This window comes from Pogona vitticeps, chromosome 1 (assembly GCF_051106095.1).
Source record: "Pogona vitticeps strain Pit_001003342236 chromosome 1, PviZW2.1, whole genome shotgun sequence".
In the NCBI taxonomy this organism is placed as follows: Eukaryota; Metazoa; Chordata; class Lepidosauria; order Squamata; family Agamidae; genus Pogona; species Pogona vitticeps.
In genome coordinates this window covers 232,520,435-232,543,150 of record NC_135783.1, presented here as the reverse complement: position 1 = coordinate 232,543,150, position 22,716 = coordinate 232,520,435, and the positions used below count along the sequence as shown (strand labels likewise).

The window sequence follows — 22,716 nt, the reverse complement described above, 5'->3', positions numbered from 1 at the left end:
ATCAGATGGACCAAGGGTCTATCTGACCTAGCTTTCTAGAATAACGTGACCAAGGGAAATTCTCTATCACTAAATCTATTTGTCCTCTTTATTTTTCTTTCATGTTTCCAAAAAGCTGCCCATCCTTAGACTGTTCATATTGACACCCACCCCAAGACATTTTCTACATCAAGAACCTTTCAAAGGCAAAGCTCATTAAACCTACTTTAAATCACAAGAAACAAAGGCAGTGGGATGGTGGTAGGATGTAAGACTGCTGTGTTATTAAATGCATTTTAAGCCCACGTTCAACACTTAATAAACATACTCGTGAAGAAAAACTGTGACTTAAGGAGTAATGTAAAAATGAGAATGGATTCTCCACCTCTGGCAGACGGGCAAATTTGTACACCTTTCACACTTAAACAAGGAAAACAAGAATTGTTTTTCTCTTACTTGTCTTTTGGATCTTCAAAACCCTGAAAAAAACAAAACAAAACAAATTAGCCAACAGAATGATTGAAAGTACAGTAAAGAATTTGCAATGTTTAATACAGAAACACATAGAAATGAAAAGTGGTATACAAATTAAGTAAATATCAAAATGATTATAATTTAAGAGTCATCCATTGGGCAATATTATGCTGATAAGGGTCTTGCCACAGGAACAAAATATAAGCAGTTGTCATTCAGGTCACAGAATTGTACTACATTTAACTATGAAGCAGTGATTGTGCTGAATTCATGCTTAGACTTGCTGATGGGTTAGATGAGGGCCTGTCAATGGACTAGGTGAGGACAATAACAAAAACAAAACACTAGCTTTGCAATTAATAATACTAACTGCATGTTGTCAATTCTGACTTGTGACAGCCCTCTCCAGGGTTTTCTAGGTAAAGAGTACTCAGAAGTAGTTTACCATTCCCTTCTTCTGGGGGCAACCTGGGACTATGCAACTTGCCCATGTCTAAACAGGCTCGCTCTTCTCCCAGGAGGTACAGTGGGGAAGTAAACTCCCAGCCTCTGACTCTGCAACCAGACACCTAGACCACTTAACTATCTAACCAACAGCTTTCCAGTCAGAACATGATAAAATGCTATCCCAACATACAATTTTTCAAAATTTTCACTTCTAGGCAACCTATTTGCATATGTGCACTAAAAAGAATGTACACTGACCAAAACAGTTCTGTGCACTAATGGAAAAGTATATACAGTACATCTCTCAATAAGCAAGCCCTCAGCAAAAGCAAGCTTGTTCGAAACTTGCAGAATAGCAGGACAAATGTTTAGGAAGCTCTGCTTCTAATTATCAAGCTGGTGTGTTGCCTCTTTTTGACCTCAGATTCAGTCCAGATAAGATAGAGGTATTATTAGCAAATGGTTTATCTAAGTGGTTCCCAACCTTGGTTAACCCAGTTGTTCTTGGACTGCAACTGCCGGAAGCCTTCACCACTAGCTGTGGTGGCAAGGGCTTCCCAGAGTTGCCATTCAAGAATGTCTGGGAACCACTGATTATCTGGTTAATTAAATGGAGATTTAATGTGTCCTTAATTGAACTGCACTCCCTTGAAAGAAGCAGTTCACAAACCCAAGTGAAGAGGCCATCTCCAGCAGTGGAAACTCCTGAGCACCCCCTACGTATTCTACTCTTGCTGTAGGAGAGGACTGTGTGCATCACTCAGTCTCCTCTGCACCTGCAAGGTACCCATCACTAATGCTGAAGATTCAACCTTGGCAGGTCCCTTTTCAAGGTGCTGGCTTCTGAAAAGTTTTTCTGCATATGGCAAAAGATATCTTAAGTATGCTGTTTCTACAGATTTCATTCACAATTAGAGCTGTGATTCTCAGGGGTGTACATGTGTAGGCTTGGTGTATGTGTGTGCACTCCAGAGAATTGCAGTAGCTACGCTTTATTTACCAGAGAGGAACAAGCTGGAAGTTACGATGAAGCTTTTGCTATGAACAGGATTCCAGCCAATGAGTGGGAAAGGTAGCACGATAGTCTTGATACAACTTTAGACAGCCAATTAATTATTGCACAGAATGACACATGTGCTTTTGGTTTTGCAAGATTGTTGTCTAATTTAGTGCCATAATAAAAATGATTTGGATCTGGGTACCTAGCTTCCGACATGTGAACTAGATTTGAAAATGTAACACTCTGGTCTTTACAACTGAATTAACTGCTAGGAGTGAACTTTTACTTGACAGCTATAAATAATACTAAAGCTACCATTATAGTGATCTCTGAATTTTAACATGGCACTCTGTAAAGGGCAGGCAATATAGCAAGCTTAGTGAGCTGAAGAAGTCATTTCGAATACATTTTCTAATTATGGTGAATCACATTTGGTGACATATGTATTACCCTGTTTCCCCAAAAATAAGACCTAACCTGAAAATAATCCCTAGTATGATTTTTCAGGATGCTTGTACTATAAGCCCTACCCCAAAATATTTATTTATTTATTTATTTTATATCCCGCCTATCTAGTCAGCTCAGACCACTCTAGGCAGCTAACAATAAGCCCCAGTTAAGTGAAACCCCACCTTCCACCATTGTGCAGCAACCAGAAGAAGATGACATGACTGTATTTGAATAAATGTAGATTACTTTACATGAAAAAAAATCCCTGAAAATAAGCCCTAATGCATTTTTGGAGCAAAAATTAATAGAAGATCCTGTCTTATTTTGGGGGAAACATGGTAGTAAATATATTTATACCTTGCCTCTTTAAAAACTGAGGCTAATACATTATGCTAATACCTGTGCAAGGATTGTGGGAGGAACACCTAGCCGCTGATGGGGGTCCCACGGGGCACCCCAAAACACTGAGGAGCTCTCTTGGCCTCTGGCAGGACTGGGGCTGTGCAGCCCTGTACTGAAGGGAGGTGCAGTCAGGGGGTCACCATGCCTTGGGAGAGCAGGGCACAGAAGGGGGTAGGAGGTGCAAGGGCCACTCCAACTCATACCTTGCAGGGGAAATACCATGGTCAAGAAAGTGGTCTTCCATTGCACTTCAGGTGTGCTGACCCTATGATTTCACCAAATGTGGGGAACTCAACTGCATAATTTGTGTTAATGGGGGACTGCATTTGTGATTTCCCTGGTCTTTCCAGAATCCTTTTCATCTCTTTTTCCCTCATCAGGTCTTATTACAAAAGCAGCAAGTCCTGGTGGTGTTGTGTATTACATTCTCTCTCTTTTTTCCCCCAGTGGTAAAGGATCAGGGCAAAAGAAGCCACCATTATCAGGAGCCCTGGGGCTGCTTTGACTCCTTTCACCCTCTTTCTTAGCTGCTGGAGAAAGAGGGGGAAGGCCATCTGAGACCCACTGCATTTCCAAAAGCAGTGCAGGTGAGGGGATTGCTTTTCCCCAATATGGTAGATTTCAATGCACTTGTATGGGGAACTGTGTTTTGCAAGATGATGTTTTCTATGGATAATTTTCACAAGACAGTGATTTTTCCCCATTGGAACGCATTAAATACATTTCAATGCATTCCAATGGGGAACCGTGTTTCGCAAGACGATATTTTCGCAAGACAGCGATTTCTGTGGAGTGAATTAAAATTGTCTTGCGAGGCACCACTGTACGTTATTTAGGCCTGTAGAGACCTTATTTCAAAGAAGAAAGAAAGAAAGAAAGAAAGAAAGAAAGAAAGAAAGAAAGAAAGAAAGAAAGAAAGAAAGAAAGAAAGAAAGAAAGAAAGAAAGAAAGAAAGAAAGAAAGAAAGAAAGAAAGAAAGAAAGAAAGAAAGAAAGATTGGGATTACTAACACAAAGCCCACAGCTTTCAAAAGGATCTCAAACTGTAAAATCCCACTGATGTATGTATATGTGTGAGTGCATTAGGTTAAGCGTATCAGTGCTTCGGCTGCAGCAACACACTCACTGGCCCTCACTTTGGCTACAGCCCCAGGCTTATAGAAGAACATTCAAAGTTGCCAACTGTTTTTGAGTTACCTTGGGAACAGTAATTGCTCATCACTGCAAGATATCACTGCAAAAAAATGTCTCCATGATTATGCTCAAAAACATAATACTGGGGGGGGGGGGGTTGTACAAAAAAAAGGAGGAATGGGAACAAGGCTTCTCTGTATATCTCACAGACATGTGCCAAAAATATGATTCGTTGTGACTTAATAAACATTATTTTGTCCTGGGTCTTCTACTTTATTTTGTTTGGACCAGAAACACAAGTCCTAGATGCAACGAACAGTGAATTGCAGCAGAGAGCAGAGACTTCATAAAGCTGTTGGCAGACTCGGTCTGCACTGATGCTTGATACACAATCTCCATGTCAATCTCATATGTATTTCTTCTGCCTTGGCTGATTAAAAGAAAGGTAGCCCTTTTACTCCACTCTGCGCTGAAACTCTTGGAAAAAGCTGCAGGTACAACACCAAATATCATAGCAAGGAAAAGCACGGCTATACAGGAGGAGACTCTTTTATCATTAATGGCTATCTATAAAAAATCACTATTTCTTTTTTTAAAAAAGACCAGAACAAAGTCATATATTGGAAACACCACCAACTGATACTTAACTGCCAACATTTCCTTATGCGACCTATGTGGCCCACATTCCACACAGTGGGTAAGCTGGGACAGAACTTCCAGACAGGGCCCTAAGTTCATAAAAGTTTGGCCGCTGTTCGAAAAGAAAAGTTAGTGATATCCGTCCCTGATGTAAGGTAAGTGGCAAGGCGTTTAAAAAATGCTACAAGCAACCCATTGTTACTAACCTTTTATAACATCAATGATAATGAGTTGCCTGGGAGGAGGATTCCCTCAACAGTGCAACATATTTCTTACTGAAATGCAAACTTTTAAGCCCTGGTTGTCTTTCATTGTTGTCTTTATTGTTTATTGTAATTTCTGAAAGTCAAGATGGAGCTTGGTAAATATCAGTATCCATTTATTTTAAACAAAGCACCATGAAACAAAACATTAAAAAAAAACACAACCCTGTAATTTGGGGTAGGAAAAGAAGAAGGGAGAGGAGGTGGGAAAGAAGGGAGAGGAGGTGGGGAAAGGAGGAAGGAAAAGAATTTAACTGGCTAAAAACCCTTACAGACTTGCAGGACAATCTTATTGTTTCTAAGCAGCCACATCCAAAGTCAGAACAGTCACAATGCTGTCTAACTTTCAGCAGGAGACACACAAGAAAGCTGCAGCTGTGAGAGACAATGCAGACCATGCCATGCATAAGTCCGCAGGAAAGCACATGATCTTTCAATACAGAGGAATCTGTGCTACATCTGAATCTCTACAGGACTAGCTATGTGTAAGATTGAAAGAATTAGCAAAAGCTCTATTATGCTACCTTTAACTTTCCAGCATCCTTTCTATGAAAATGTTTTCAAAAAACACTCTGGGTTATGAGTGTCGGATAATGTGCTTCCTGTATCCATGATTCAAAATGCCAAGAAATGGTCCCATGTTACTGCACAATATTGTGTCCACATTGTCTACAGGAAAAAGAATGCCAAGCTTTACTTAGCAAAGGGCAACCTGAGTGTTAACAACACTAATGTTAGCACTCAAGACGGTCTTTAGCAGTGGTCCCCAACAATGAGCCTTCAGATGTTCTTGGACTACAACTCCCAGAAGCCTTCATCACCACCTCTGCTGGTCAGGATTTTGGGGAGTTGAAGTCCAGGAACATCTGGAGGCCTAAGGTTGGAGACCACTGGTCTATAGGATACCCTCTTATGCTCACTACCATTCACAAGGTGATACCATACAAGAGAAAATCCCAGAAATTGACTCCTTTACTCATCAGTTAACCATTTCTCATCCAAACACAAAGTAAAGGGCTGTTTTTCATCTATTGTGAACAGTAGTGAGTGGAAGAAGATATCCTGTAGGTCAGTGGTTCCCAACCTTTTTGGGATGGCAGACCGTTTGGGGGGGGGGCGGGGGTATTCCTGTGCTTGCGGGTGTGTGTGTTGTGTGAGCACAACATGCCACCATGAGCATGACACATTCCCTGTATCAGCACGACACGCCCAATGTGCGGGCAGGCAGGGGGGTGGAGAGCCATCTCCGCGCCCTGTTCCGGCAAGCCCACAGACTGGCACCGGGCCGTGGACCACGAGTTGGGGACCCCTGCTGTAGGTATATCATGTCTCTACTTAAAAATTAATAACTTTAAAATACTTGACCAAATATCACCAAATCTGGCACAGACAAGAGCAGGCTGTCTTCTACATCTGTGCCCAGTTTGTTAGTTTCAAAGTTATAATGTTTTGTTAGATTTTCCTTATAGAATGTTGATTTGCTGCGCAGAGCACAATATCACAATTGCATTCTTCTACAGTGATAATACAGTTTCCAGTGCTTCAAAAACAAAGGGAGGAAAACTGTTTGAAAACAGTGGAACAAATACGGCACCAAAACATTTATCATATCTATTTTGAATTTTTAGACTTTTTATCAGGCATACAGAGACAAGCAGAATATGTAGAATTAAGACTGAAATATGCCTATTGAAAAGTTGTAATGTGAAAGAAGTTATTATACCCTTCTGAATATAATATTCAGCAGAACAACATTCTGCTGATCCCTAAAATGCCAATCACCACACTCATCAGTGTAAGTGATGTAACTCATCTCCCTTATTGGGAGAAAGGTGGTTTGTAAATAAAACAAATAAAATAAAAATAAATCTCCTTTGGTACACTGAAAATTGATTGTATGACTCAGAAATATCCACCTCCTACAAAATAAACAGTATACTGCAACAGACTAAAATACACACAAACAGAACAACCACACTATTATCACTTCGTTCTAATACTTATATCCTGTGAGAAATGTAAAGTGATGTATGTTGGTAGGATTGTATGTGTGTGTGTTTTAGTGTGTCTGTGTATTTAATCTAAGTTTGATATTTCAATAAATAATAATGTTTTTGTTCTGAGCCACCAGCTAGACATAGTGAACTTTAATTAGCAACATGATGCGTAATATAGTTTGGCACAACGAGCCTTTGTCTATGAATAGGATGATGCAAGCACCCTTCTAACACAAATTCAAGGAAACTTCTAATTATAATTATATGCTAGCTTGCTTAGAATCTTTTAATCACATCATGCTTTCTGAGTTTGCATGACCAAAAAACCTAAAGAGGTTTCTAAACCAACAAAGGCTGCAGCTGGACTGATATTATGCTATGTCTGCTGGATAAAACTGTTTATGGCAATGATGAATATAAAACAAAAAGTAAACCATCGGCATTCATTTTATTGTTGTATTATTGGGGACATTCAAGCAATAGGATTGTGAACATATAATAACTGATAGCAATATGTCTGCAAAAACATAAACGGCCAGCATGATTAACGCCAGCATTTCCAGCTGAAATCTTCACTCTTTCCATTTTCTTTTCAACAGAATGAGTACAACAAACAATTTAGGCTTCAGTTCTAAATATACTTTCCTGGAAGTAAATCCTACTGAATTTATTGGGGCTCATTTCTGAGCTGATGAGCAGGACTGCAGTATAAATCTTACATAATGCATTGAAAAAGCTGCAGTTTCAAAAGTGCCCATTTATCTTGAATACAGACACTTTGCATGCTTGGAAGAAGTTAATTACACAGTTTGCATCTTTCCATTAGATGTGTCACTGCTTTTAATATGAGATAGTGTGCAGAAAAGATATATCCAGAAAATAATTCTCTCACTGAGGTTTTTGCTAATGCATTTCAAATGTTTGAGGTGCTCAAATGGACTTTCTGTTAAGTAATTGAATCTGAAAATAATTAAAGGATATTTAAAGCATCTTAAGGCTTTTTCAAATGTTGTGGTGCTCAGCTGCATTTCCATGAAACCCACTTGTGTTAGATGGTGCTGTTGTAAAGCAAGTAATTTGAGGATTTATAACCTTTTGTATGTGTATGATTTGAGAATTTCCAAAATATATACCCTCTAAATCATGATTTTTCAAAAAATGCTATTATTTATTGCTGTAGTTATTATTTCAGATGCTATCTTGTTAAGCCATTGGTATCTACAATTTTATCCCCCAAAAAAGAAAAGAAAAAAAAAAACTTTGGATGACAGGAAAAAGAAAGGAAAAAAATCTGAAACTATACTTTGAAACTACTTCTGCTTCATTGACTATGCGAAAGCCTTTGACTGTGTGGACCACAGCAAACTATGGCAAGTTCTTAAAGAAATGGGAGTGCCTGACCACTTTATCTGTCTCCTGAGAAACCTATATGTGGGACAGGAAGCAACAGTTAGAACTGGTCATGGAACAACTGAGTGGTTCAAAATTGGGAAAGGAGTACGGCAAGGCTGTATATTGTCCCCCAGCTTATTTAACTTATATGCAGAATACATCATGCGGAAGGCTGGACTGGAAGAAACCCAAGCCGGAATTAAGATTGCCGGAAGAAATATCAACAACCTCCGATATGCAGATAATACCACTCTGATGGCAGAAAGTGAGGAGGAATTAAAGAACCTTGTAATGAGAGTGAAAGAGGAGAGTGCAAAAAACGGTCTGAAACTCAACATCAAAAAAACTAAGATCATGGCCACTGGTCCCATCACCTCCTGGGAAATAGAAGGGGAAGATATGGAGGCAGTGTCAAATTTTATCTTCCTGGGCTCCATGATCACTGCAGATGGAGACAGCAGCCCTGAAATTAAAAGGCGCCTTCTTCTTGGGAGGAAAGCGATGACAAATCTGGACAGCATCTTGAAAAGCAGAGACATCACCTTGCCAACAAAAGTCCGAATAGTCAAAGCTATGGTTTTTCCTGTCGTGATGTATGGAAGTGAGAGCTGGACCATAAAGAAAGCAGACCGCCGAAGAATTGATGCCTTTGAATTGTGGTGCTGGAGGAGGCTCTTGAGAATCCCCTGGACTGCAAGGAGAACAAACCTATCCATTCTGAAGGAAATCAATCCTGAGTGCTCACTGGAAGGACAGATCCTGAAGCTGAGGCTCCAGTACTTTGGCCATCTAATGAGAAGAAAAGACTCCCTGGAAAAGACCCTGATGTTGGGAAAGTGTGAAGGCAAGAGGAGAAGGGGCCGACCGAGGATGAGATGGCTGGACAGTGTCTGCGAAGCAACCAACATGAACCTGACACAACTCCGGGAGGCAGTAGAAGACAGGAGGGCCTGGCGTGCTCTGGTCCATGGGGTCACGAAGAGTCGGACACGACTAAACGACTAAACACATACTTTGAAAGCAAAGAGATTCAGATCACAGATTAACCCTGTCCCAATGTCCTTCAAAACAGGGGCTCATTAACACACCTTTTAAGTACATTAACTGCCACCCCAAGGGAAAAGAGAAAGTGTTCCCTTTGATTAAGGAGTCTCATGCCACAGCGGTTAAACTGCAGTACTACAGTGAAGACTCTGCTCATAACCTGAGTTTGATCCTGGGCTCAGGTAGATGGCTTGAGGATGAGTCAACCTTCCATCCTCCCCAAATCAGTAAACTGAGTACCCAGCATTGGGGAGAGAGGGCAATGTGGAGCCTGCACAATTAAATTGTAAACCACCCAGAAAGTACTTTAAGTGCTACGGGGCAGTACAAATGCAGAATACTTTAAAGAAGAAAAACCTCCGGTAATGTAGAACTCAACAAGAGAGTCATTCTTAGCAAGGCCTCCTTCCACCAAAGAGAGACTAATCAGACTGGACTGACCAAGATTATAGGATGGCAGAAGGTAACATGCTGCCACTCTCCTCCTTTTTGCAGGTTTTGACACAACTGGGTCTGCGTTTCATTCTGCATGTGGATGTAACATAGTTACCAGTCACTATATACTTTTTGGGTAACAAGAATTGTAACTAACCATTGCAAAATTAGTAATGTAACAAGTATCCTCTAGTTATTTTCAAAGGGTACTTTTAAAGGACATTTAAAAACATTTTTTTCAGAGGCATTTTGACAGGACCTTTAGAAGTTTGGGGATTTCCCAGCTTTTTGAAAGGCAGGAATATGTAGAAATCAATTTTCTAAAAATAAAGTCTGTCTTTACTCAACAATTTAAGAGGATTTATGGATATATGTGCACCTTTGTTTGTGTGTGTGTATATATATAAAGCAAGCAGTCAACAGCAACACACTTTGGCCTCACATACAAAATAGGTCAGCTTCTTCTGACAAGTTCTAGCTAGACTGCTAAGCAAATTACCCCGACTCACAAAAAGAAGGAATTTCTATTTTAGCATGTCTCCAAAAGGGACAGGACTTCTACACTCTAAGATGATAGTAATAAATTTGCCCCCTCCTCTCACGTTGGTGTGCCACTCCATTGCTAACAGTTTCCCTCTGGGAAACATAATGAACAGCAGACATGCTCCACCAAAAGTTGGTCCTACATGGTTGTGGATGCATCAGTAATACTTTGAAAAGGCCTTTTTAAAAATAAAAACATCTTTTTCAAAACATCACTGATACAACATGTCAGCAACAATTTAAAAGAAATGGAAAACTTCCTCTCCCTTTCCTTCCCCACTGTAGGTGAGTGGAAAAGAAATTTCCTATTTCTCTAGATCATTAAGCAGGTTAGGCAAAGCACAGAAAAGGAGACAGGAGAGGAACTCCCTTCCCCCTTTAAAAGAACAGAAGATCCATCTAGATCATGCTAAACAGAGTCACCTGATGTGCAATGTGGTTGATCCTTGCATGTATATGCAGGGATCATCTCAAATGACATAGGCCGAGAAAATTGGGCCAGCTAGTCACACCTTAATGCTGGAGTATATCTGTCTAGTGGCTAGACCACCATGAGAGTGCTCTTTCATGATCCCCACCAGTGTGTATATGTATGACCTATCTTTAAAAGACAGATTTCAACAGTTACCACTAAAATATGAGATACAAATGTTTGCTGTTCAAGGTAAGAAATCTTGGTGATGCTTTGGTTGTTCACCTCTTCTGTGATTTTTTTGCTCAGTCCAGGCAAAGAAAGCTTTTGCTCTCACTTCTGATGCACAGTTCGCAGGTGTGATCGTTCAGATAATGCACCGTTGGCCCAATCTCAGTTCAGCCATGACTTCATTGTATTACTCTTGGCAAGCCACCGTTTGTACATGGGTACCAGAAACAGCCAGTGTGTTGCAACAGTTAGGGTGACAGGCAAGGATGGGCAATATGTAGATGAAAATCCCTTATTCAGCCTTGAAGATCCTCTGTTATCTTCGAGCAATTTATAATCTCTTTTCCCTTAGTTTATTCCAAGGGATTGTTATTATGAGGATAAAATACGAAGGATAAGGAGGCAGAAGGACTGTGAATGTTGTCTAGAGTCCCTTAGGTTTCTGTCGTGAATACATCCATACTGGTCTACCTTACAGGAATATTACAGGCATTATTGATGCAAGTTATGTAAATTGCTTTGAACACAAGAGAAGTCTAATATAAATATCAAATATTTTTATACTATAGTTTTGGGCCCCTTGGTGGGGTCAGTACAGAACCAGGACTTTGCTGTACCAACATTTTGATGAGATGCCATTGTTACATACAGCACTGATGTTACCTGTCTGTCATGGGTTTGGAGGGAAAGTTCCAACCTATGGGGAGTGGAAGGCGGGACATCAGGAGGAGGGGCTGTACTGTATATATATGTGAAGCCTGTGTGGTGAAGTTTAGGAGACGCTGGGATGTGACGAAGCAGCAGCTGGGAAGAAGAAGCTGGTGTGGGAGTCTGTGTGTCAGACAGGGTACTACTGTGTGTCAGAGTACCAACCTGATAGGTTCAGGTGTCTGTTGGTTAGCCAGAACTGATAGGTTCAGGGTCTGTGCTTCAAGTTAAGGGTTCTGTGTGAACCAAACTGTGTGCATGTATGAATGAGAATAAGCCACGTTACTATATCTTATTCACCTGATCATTTTATTTTCCCTGTGTGTTGTATTCACTGCCATCACTTTTTCCTCCTCAGAGATGCACAACACATCACTGAGACCTTCTACATGGCCTTGTGAATCCTCTGTAACTAGAAGAGAACATCCCTAAGCAGGGCAGCCAGGAGGGCTAGTGATAGAGATACAGGCAGTTGTGTCTGAAGCTACAGTGTCTGAGATCAGAAGCAGCTCTCACCATCTTTCTTCTCTTATTATAGGATTGTCAGTTTTTGGCCCTTGGTAAAATCAGAGCCATCTGTACTGTTATCCGTTCAAATGAAAATCCTATAGTAATCTTGGTGCAGATACCACTGGATGGCCATCCAAACACAAACACTAGCACCCACCCGTCATCACTTTCAGGAGTATAATCTCTGTTATCCCCCAACTGTAGAGTACAAGCCAAGGATTTCCCTATTGCTGGACTTGAGTAGAGATAATTGTGCTCCAGGCCCATCAACTTTAGCAGAAAACCTTTCAGAATTAGCACAATTCTAAAGGGAACAAAAAAAATGGTTTTCCACTACCCACTTACCATATTTTTCCATGTATAAGATGATTTTCCCCCTAAAATAGTTACTACAAAAATTGAGTGTCGTCTTATACACAAAAGTACACCGAAGCAGGAGGTGGAGGCAAAGGAGCAGCCGTGCTCAGCCACCCCTTATGGCTGCCCATTGACTGTGGCTGCGGCTGCCCGATCGCCTCCTCCAGCGCCACTTGCGGGCTCCCTTTGGGCAGGGGACAAAGCGGTAGCATGAGCTGGAGGTGAGCCTCGCGAGTGGTGCTGGAAGAGGTGACTAGGCTGCCATAGCCACAGTCAATGGGCAACTGCGGGAGGCAGCCAAGCACGGCTGCTTCTCCGCCTCCGCCTCCTACAAAGGTCAAAATTGGGGCTTGTGTTATACATTGGGGGGGGGTGTCTTAGAAATGGAAAAATACTCTATCTTTCAAACTGCTGTGGAGAAAAACATGGAGAAAAATGCTCCTCTTCCCCCCCCCCACAACACTGTCTTTCCTCAGTCTTTGTTACCAGCCTTCTCCCAACCCCAGCTGGAGTAGGCACCATTTCTCACATGATGATGATACACAAATCGAGATTTAAACACAGACTCTCAAATAAAAGAGGAATTATCACATACTTATCTTTTATTTGTGATTCAATCACTGAATCCCAAATTCTGCACCAACCGTCCCCTACTCTAACTGTAGTGAAGAATATTCAGAAAACTGTCTTCACCCAGTCTTTTGCCAAGCAGCCGATGATGAGACAGAGTGTAACCCCTGACTGGTACTTACAAGCAAAGGTCCTTCTCTCTAAGCAAGTAAATTTGTTTGTGTCTTTGAACTGAGTCTGCCATGTATAAGCTTGGGAAGTCTCTGAACATGTTTACAGGGATAATCTGACTTGTACCTCTAGTCATCCTTGACACTTTAATACTTCAATGGCTACATGATGTGTGTACATGTGCATAAAAGTGTCTCTGTGTATCTGACTGTATACATATACTGTATTAAATCGAAACACGTATGATTATACACATTTGTTGACAACTGTTAACACAGGCATCAGGAAACTGAAAATCTTTACCATTCTTTTCATCTCCTTGGAAACTTGATTGCTGCCAAGATGGTTGTAAAAGGAGCGATCCACTCCCCAGTGTGAGGGATTGTGCCCAAGAGAATTAGTACGCTGACGGTTCATCTTGGCTATTGTTGCTTTCTCATCTTTCTAGAAAAAAGGAGAGAACACAGTAGAAAAAGAGATTACATTCTAAAAGATTCTATCACCCACATTTTGCTTTAAATCCTGTTTCTTTATTCCTCCATAGATCTATTAACCCTGTTAAGTCAGAGAAATACAATACGTTCCTCCATACCATGATGCAGAGCTGAAACTGTAGCTCATTCTTCTACTCAAAAAAATGTTGTCTACTGTCTTCCAAACAGGACACTGCAGATCATTCCTGTCTACAAACAGAAGCCCTTTTTAATGGGCAAGTGGGACTATACTAGTAGCTATGGTTACCAAGTATAGTGCACCATATTTGTTTCGTGTGTTTAAAGGAGTAAGTACTTCAGGAATCTTCTTAGATCAAAAGCAGAGCTTTCCTAATTTAACACCTTATAAATATTTTATAAAGGTCACTATGTTCCATGTGTTTTCCCCCTTAAACAAAGGCAAAGATTACTCCAAAAAAAACTCTAAATGACTATACAAGGTCAAATTGTCAAACCACTTATGAAAAGGAAACAAAGGATACATCTCAGCATTGTTTTGTTCACGGTCATTTGCCTTGTTGCATTTTCATGTGAAAGTTTTGTCAGGATCCAGAGTCAGGCTACTTTGTGTGCTAAAAACTGTATAGCAGACAGGTACAATATGCCCCTTTATTGGCTGGGTATAGCTTTGTAGCTTCTAAATTTCACCAGTGTAAATGGGGGAAGAGCGAATCCATAGCTAACCCTGTAGATATGCAGATCACTCTCCGGCTGAGCAGTGATAAGATTAACACCTTTCTTACTGCCTTCGTTCTATTTTCCTTTGCTTTTCGTTGCCACCAAACCTTTTTTTTCCTGCTGTGTAAGCTGAAGAAAAGCTATTCAAGGCTTGCATATATCATGGCCTCTGACCTGCTTTGTACATTATGGGCAAAAGCAATGTGGAGTTTATCTTTCTAACCCCGCTAGACAGAATTGTTTTTCTAATGGCGACACTGTATTAGAGTAAACACATATGAGCTTGACTCTCTTAAACTGGTCCGAATCTCATTAAATTAAAGATATCATCACATTACGTTTATCACGCTTTATTAGGATCATGTGCATGTGGTTTCAGTAATCGTTCTGTTTGTTCTGTTGGAGGATTTTCTAGGGCACCGTTTGGAAAATAATTAACTTTTAATCCCTCAGTGTTCCAGGAGCAATTTCTATCTTAAATGCCACCACCTACTTTTATAATCCAATACAATGTAACTGCTTTTGCAGGATGACAATCCAAAATGTCTTCTAACCAAGTCCAGCAGGACAGAGTTCTCATGTAAGCTGTACAGACACCTTTGGAACATGTATGTGCATATATGTCTATGTTTTATTAGCCCATAATCAGAACTGCACGGCAAGTGCTGGTCACCAGTATCATGGAAGGTTAATTGCCAATCATGTCCATAAATGTTTGAGCAAATAACGGGTCCCCATGCATAACTTACAGGAATCCATTATATGGCCATTTCATGGAGACCATTGGAGTAGGTTCAAATTGACATTAAGTAGTTCATATTAGCAGGTTCCACTGAATTACTGATTCCAAAACTGAAGGCTCAAACGAACCTTGCTGAACACAGAGAGAAACCGCCACACACACACCCTGCTGATCACAAGTGGATTCTTATTTATATGTAATGGTAAAGCTAAAAAAGGAATGTCTACTCTCCACCTTCCAAGCTCCACCATTCAGGTTCCTGTTACTTAGTTCAAACAAAGGCCAAAATTCCTATTGGGAGGAACCCTGTAGGTAAATGGGAGCCTTGAAGTGTTTTCCCCCCCCCCCCCGTTTCCCCAAGGAAACAGAAGAGTTTGATGAGCTGACAGTGGCTTAGGCAAATCCGCTTTTGCAAACTGCCTAATTAACACTATGCAAAAGGAACAGAGTTCTGGCCAGAATGAAGGGAGCATGCTAACTTCTCCACATAGAGAAAATGAGTCTCGAAAGCGGAGATTTTCTGCTACGTGTGGAGGTGGTCCATGTGATTAGGAAACTAGATTCTCTCGGGACCCCAGTCACACAGAGTGCCTCCACTCTGCCAGCTGAGACTGTTTTCTTTAAAGGAACATGCTCCACATGCTGACAGGAGCAGTGACGGGAAAGGAAGCTACGACAGAATCATATAACTGTAGAGTCCAAGGGCCTTTAAATCCAACCCCTAAGAAAGCACAAAATCCACAGCTGAAGCATTTTCTGACAGATGGCCGTCCACCCTCAGTCTGAATCCCCTTTGTAGAAGAGTCCAGAAACTTCCGAGGCAGTCCATTTAATTGCCAAGCAGCTCTTACTCTCAAGCAGTTCTTCCGAACGTTTACCCAAAAATCTCTTCTTGCAAATTCAAACACATTACTTCAAGTCCTACTTTCTGGGGCTGCAGAAAACAAACTGACTCCAACTTTTTATGTAACATCTCTTAAAATATTCAAGGACAGCTATCACACTACCTCTCATCCTTCTCTCTTCCAGGCTAAATAAATCCAACTTCCTTAACTGTTATTCATAGGCCCCATTTTATTAATAAAAAGTTTTCTATCCCTCCACTCCAGATTCTTAGAGTCCCTTAGGATCCCTTTGGTTCTGGGAAAGCCTTTCAGGACAGCAGGATGGGCATGTATGTCTTAAATGTCAAACTGGCAGCAGCAATTTTCAGACATTTAAGATTCCCTCCCCTCTCCTGTGCCACTTTCCTCAAAAGGTGCCTAGGAACGTCCAGGGGAGAATGGACAGTAATGTATTTCTTCAGCCATGGCTGATGACATAATCAGGCTTATGTGGTGTGACTTTATGTTACTGGATTTGAGCCATTATTAGATAAGATATACATATGAAAACTTTTTTTTGGACTTATATACCGCCCCATAGCGCTACAAGCACTCTCCGGGCGGTTTACAATTTAATTATACAGGCTACACATTGCCCACCCAGCAAGCTGGGTACTCATTTTACCGACCTCGGAAGGATGGAAGGCTGAGTCAACCTTGAGCCGGCTACCTGGGATTTGAACCCCAGGTCGTGAGCACAGTTTTAGCTGCAGTACAGCGTTTTAACCACTGCGCCACGAGGCTCCTCCAGCTATATCCAGCCAGTTTTTAGTCATTCCTAAATCTGCAACTAGAGGACATTGAATTCCAGAGGGGAATCTACTAGTGAATGTTAGGAAAACAAACTGAGAAAGTTAAAGGGGATAAGACATGAAATTCATACATTCTAGTTTTTTTTTATCTTCATATAGGGTGATTTTCCTTGCAGTTTCTAGCAGTAGAGAGAAAACCACGATATTCTACAAGTATTAAATTCTGGCCAAAGTAAGGTTTTCTGAAAACATACATTTGAGAAAACATCTTTAAGATCAGGTTGAAAAATAACAAGTGATTTTGCTGTAAGAAGACATATTTAAAAAGCTGGAAAATGAACAACAAAGCTTTTCAAATGCAGTAAAAAAGCTATAAAGTGATGATGCCAGTGGTGAAACATGTAACCTACTCCTTAATCCTCCTAGGAAAGAAAACCATTTAAACAAGAAGAGCCGTACGAATATACACCAGCTCATTGTAGAAGAACAGTTCCTCTCAATAAGCAGACCACTGTTGTATTCTTTGATTGGGAATACCAACCTATTAAACACTTGATTGACTCTTACCCTTTTTTGGCTGCATCGCACAATAAGAAAGGTCTCTATGCTATGTTCCTTGAGATAAGCATTCCGCTCTCCTCCAAAACCCAACTCCACTTCATAGTCACCATTCAGGTAGTTCAGTGTAGCTTTTGTTATGTGTATTCGCCTTGAAGGGAGACAAAAGACAACCAATCCATTGATTAGTTAATGAAATCAAATATGAAACAAGCAGTTTGAAACAGAGAAATATTTTTTAAAATAGATGGTTGGAATGACCTGAGATGATAGCCTGCAACTACATTCTTCTCATAAAATCCTTCTAGAGCAGAGGATAATAACTTTGGATGCTGGAAATTCTAAAGAAAACATTAGAGCCAGTTGTATTAGCAAGTACTCCTCGGATGTAAAAACCAAGAGCTAAACCTCACCTATTCAGACTTGGTCCCAGTTAAAATAAATTCAGTAAATCAATGGGATTTACGTAGGTGTTCGTTTAACAAGTCCCAATCATTTAGTGGGGTGTAATCCAATTGGGACTGGATTCAGCTCACAGAAGTTTCGTCTAATGCAACAAACAGCAGGCTAAATCCATTCATTAATCCCAAATAGAGTATACCCATTAATTAGATATAGCCTACCTTGCATAATCACCAGTCATGCCAGAAAAGGTAGGAACCCCTAGTCATCTGAAATTATCACATGATGTCCTGCTGGTTTTCCAGCTAAGAAATGAAATCTGTGATTGCTGGAAAAAACCTTCTTGGCTGAACTCTGGTATTATTTCCAAGGCAGCCTATCTTTACTTGGCTTCTCAAAAAGGTAGCAAAGTTTGGGATTTCTATGGGGCAGTAATAGTTGTTCCTGTAGGATGATGTGTGCGCGCGTTTTTTATTTTGAGCCATTTTTTACTGTTTATTGTTCATGTGTATATATACCTGTAGAAACAAAAAAGGGGATAAATGCCAAATATCAGGCAAACTATTGTGATATTGATTTGGCCAGATAGCTTACTAGTTAAAGTATCTTGCTTTAGAGCCAGAGATTGGGAATTCCATTTCTCACTGCACCTCTGGGGAGAAGAGCCAGCCTATGTAGCCATGGGGAAGCTGCACAGTTCCAAGATTCTCTCAGAAGAAGGTAATAGTAAATCACTTTTGAGTCCTCACTACTTCAGAAACCCTGGAAAGTGTCACTCTAAATCAGAATCGTCTTGAAGGCACACAATTATTTTTATTTGTAATCTTAACATGATTTATAGAGCTAAGCTGAGAGGGTGTATGGCATGAATCTTTTTCAGACATACTTTTTCAGACCACTTTTGGTGATATTTCAGTTGTTCAGCTGGTATTTGTTCAGATTCATTCACGGGGTATGAATCACAGAACTGGCTCTGTAGCATCACTGTAACACTTAATCTGATGATGACATGATGCCTCACAGGTTGGAATCCTTTTACAACAACGCTGAGGGTATGGTATGAAACAAGCTGCTGTGAAGAGGTTTAGGTTTCATAGACCGTTCCCAATATAGGAAATCACTGGAGCTGTTGGAAAGTCACCTCTGCAGGATTTTCACTGTTCCTGATTAGGGAATGGTTGTGGAAATGGGAACAATGTAGTATAGAATCTCTGTGCAACTTGTCAAATCACTCCCATGCATGGATTACACAACCTATTTGCAGTCTAATATTCCCCTCTCATCAGAAACCTTACCAGATTCAGAGACTGAACTACCCATGTGACAGCAGTAAAAAAGGCCAATTCCATGCTAGGTATCAGTAAAAAGGGGACTAAAAATAAAACAGCCAACATTATAATGTAATTGTACAAAATGCTAATAAGGCCGCACCTGGAGGATTGCATACAGTTTTGATCGCCGCACGTCAAAAAGGCATAGTGGAACTGGAAAAGGTGCAGAACAGAGCGACTAAAATTATGACTGGGCTGGGGCACCTCCCTTATGAGGAAAGGCTGCAGTGTTTCGGGCACTTTAGTCTAGAGAAAAAGTGCCTGAGGGGGGACATGATTGAGACGTATAAAATTTTGCAGGGGATGGATAAATTGGACAGAGGGAAACTCTTTTCTCTCTCACACAATGCCAGAATCAGGGGACATCCACTTCAATTGAGTGTTGGGAGAGTGAGAAGAGACAAAAAAAATTCTTTACCCAACGCGTGGTTAGTCTGTGGAATTCCTTGCCACAGGATGTGGTGATGGCATCTGACCTAGAAGCTTTAAAAGGAGATTGGACAGATTTCCGGAGGAAAAGTCCATTGCAGCCATGATGTATAATCTCCAGGCTTAGAAGGAAAGTACCTTCAAATGCCAGATGCAGAGGAGGGGTATCAGGACACAAGTATCTAGTTGTTTCCTGTGCTCCCAGAGGCATCTGGTGGGGCCACTGTGAGATACATGAAGTTGGACTAGATGGGCTCTTGGCCTGATCCAGCAGGGCTCTTCTTATGTTCACCCTAGGACACCCACAGCCCAGATTACATTCATCAGTCAAGACTGCAAGCTGGCTCTGACTTTCAAAATTCAATTTCCTATTAAAATAAGTGGATTGGGATCACACACTGTGCTTTAAAGGTGAAACATCCTTCATGGGAGCATAATAATTTTTATCACACATGGGAATATCTCCAGAGGCCAAAAAACCAGGAGGGGTCTAGAGGTCACCCACTGGCAGCTTGCTGTTAACAAGGACAGATCATAAGAAGGGAAAAAATAGGTCCTTTGTGTTGGCTGTGTTAATAATTATTTTTAAAAGTGTTTTTTTAATTGATGTTTCTAGGAAGAGGGGAGATCTCCTGGTGGATGTGCTATATAATCTTCTTTCTTTCTTTCTTTCTTTCTTTCTTTCTTTCTTTCTTTCTTTCTTTCTTTCTTTCTTTCTTTCTTTCTTTCTTTCTTTCTTTCTTCCTTCCTTCCTTCCTTCCTTCCTTCCTTCCTTCCTTCCTTCCTTCCTTCCTTCCTTCCTTCCTTCCTTCCTTCCTTCCTTCCTTCCTTCCTTCCTTCCTTCCTTCCTTCCTTCCTTCCTTCCTTCCTTCCTTCCTTCCATCCATCCATCCATCCATCCATCCATCCATCCATCCATCCATCCATCCATCCATCCATCCATCCATCCATCTTTTAATTTATTTATTTGACTTTTATACCGCACATCTGGCTGCCAAGACCACTCTGGGTGGTTTTCTTCTTTTTACCTGGCACAGGAAGCAGCTTTATGTGTCATATAGGCCAAACAGTCTAGTAACAATTTCTGTAATTAGGAATATCCCTAAAGGGCAGACTTATCGACCTGAGAATGTAGAGAAGTATCCAAATAAAACCGAAAGCAAATGGAAAGATGGAGTCTCCAAGAACAGAACCCTCTTACCCTGCTTTGCCGCCTGCTTCCATGTGATTGGCTAATGTGACATCATTTGACCAGACATCGAACTGCCATTTCCTGAGGCCCAAGACCCCACAGTGAACTCTCCCACTGTGGATCCCAACTCGCATATTCACGTTGACTCCTGTCACCTCTCGCACTAATCTGAGGAAAGGAAGGAAAACACTGAAGATGGTGCAGAACTGAACCCAAAATACCTGAGCCTTCTTCAGTTGTACTTTAAGGGATGTGGACCCCATGCATGATGAGGGGAGTATGCTAGCCCCCCAGTGTCATTTTAATCATGAAGGACGGAGGCTGCTGTACATGAGCAATCTCCCCACATGCAGCAACTCTCCCGAAAGTGGGGTTCTAGCTCACATGGAGAGGCAACCAAGTAACAGCAGCTCTCTTCAGATGTGTTACCTCAATGTACGTGGGTTCTGCACAATTGAAAGCATGACTGAATAGGGCTTTAGATATTCCTAGTTATGATATAAACAGACAAATACAGTGGTGCTTAAACTTTACATGTTAGCTATGCAAGCAATAAAAGCATTGGCTGGAGCTGTCCTCAAGTGAAGTCAATTTGCTTTCAGTTCAGAGCTCATGGTGGTGGTGATGGAATTTAGGACAGGGCATAAAGGAAGCAAAGCTAAACAAAATTTGCCACTTCTCATTAAATGCAATAGCCATGATGCAAAGAGAAAAAAGGAAATTATTTCAGAACTCTCAATTGGTCTGCATAAGATCAGGCATCAAATGTTCCACTGATGAAACATAATACATATGTGAAACAGTCAGTGCAGCAGGAAATCTTGAGCTGCTGTTGAAGCAGACCAGACAGCTCTGTCTTCTCTCGTTATGCACTACAAGCTGCAACGTTAACAAGCACTCTGATGTCCAAAATTTGTCACTGGAATCCTTTGTGGGATTTTGCCTTTTAGGGCAAAAGTTTACTTGGAAGAACACAGTAATTCACACAGAAATTATTATCTAGGGATTAAAGAGGAAGCCACCAAGGCAACTCTTAACCTTGAAAGACCTCATATGCTTGGTCACAATTGCTGTCACTGGTTATGTTATGGCTGCTGTGGTCAGCAACTGCAGTTCTCTCATTTCCGGGATGACCGCCTTGCATCGAGACCAATGGTTCTCTTCACTGGACTAAGCAGATGTCATTAACTAGTTATTTTAATGAACCAATGGTGGGAATTTTGTCAACAAAAACAGCACCCTCCACCCTTTCTCCCTTGTCCCGCCCCCCTTGGGTAAAGAATTCAGCTTCAATCTCTGAAAAAACACACACAGGCACAAGAAGTTGATTTGCCTGTTCTCTTTAAGTAGGAGATGTGTACTTCCTGGCAGTCTAGAGCTAGTTCTGCTCAAAAGTTATAGACTTACTCAGGCATTGTGCTTGAGCCTGTGAACAAAATGAATGTTAGAGATTAACGATGTAATGAATAATCACAAATATTCATATTCTCAAAGAAAAATGAAAAGCAGTGTCTCAACACACCCTGTCAGAAATATGGTCAACCTCTGCAAATAAATGGTGTTCCTGCCCTGGGGGGAGGAGTGGTTTTTGTGCAAGGACAAAATTATTAAGTCTTTGTACAAAATGCAATTGTTTTGCACATGAAGACACTTTGAATTTTTTGACGAGTCCCTAAACTTTGGTCCCAAAATGTGAATAAAAACTGTCACAATTTAATTCAATAGAAAAAAAAACTTTCTTCATCTGTGAAAACAAAATAAACACACAATTTAATTCAACAGGAAAAAAAAACCCCTTTCTTCATCTGTGAAAACAAAATAAAAAAATATTTACATCTCCAGATGGCAGAGAGCATACCTAAGTCCCTTCTTCCACATCCAGGAATCATCCAGGCCTTTGCACATTCAGCATGAAAGACAACTGCAAATTTGGCTAAAAGGGATTCACAATGCTCCTGTCAGCCATGCTTATTAGGCTCTTGATCATATAGTCCTGTACGTGTATTCTCTTTGACTTGCTCACAATCTCCTCTCCAAAGCTTCATGGTGACTACATGAAGGTCTGAGTAAATTCAAGGTGGGAGGAATGAATTGAGA

The 22,716-nt window shown here is 40.8% G+C and overlaps 1 protein-coding gene and 1 pseudogene across 1 annotated transcript in view; one reads left to right on the top strand and one right to left on the bottom strand.

Moving 5' to 3' along the window:
* The window catches only part of ADCY5 (adenylate cyclase 5), a 315,866-nt gene that overhangs the window by 49,479 nt on the left and 243,671 nt on the right, over positions 1-22,716 (bottom strand). Inside the window, exons 6-9 of the mRNA XM_020801086.3 lie at positions 20,629-20,787; positions 17,275-17,416; positions 13,461-13,601; positions 436-458 (exon numbers count right to left, since the gene is read on the bottom strand). Of these exons, the coding sequence (XP_020656745.3) occupies positions 436-458; positions 13,461-13,601; positions 17,275-17,416; positions 20,629-20,787 (465 nt within the window). The remainder of the gene's footprint in view (positions 1-435; positions 459-13,460; positions 13,602-17,274; positions 17,417-20,628; positions 20,788-22,716) is intronic.
* On the top strand, positions 2,948-3,093 carry LOC140703364 (U1 spliceosomal RNA; annotated as a pseudogene).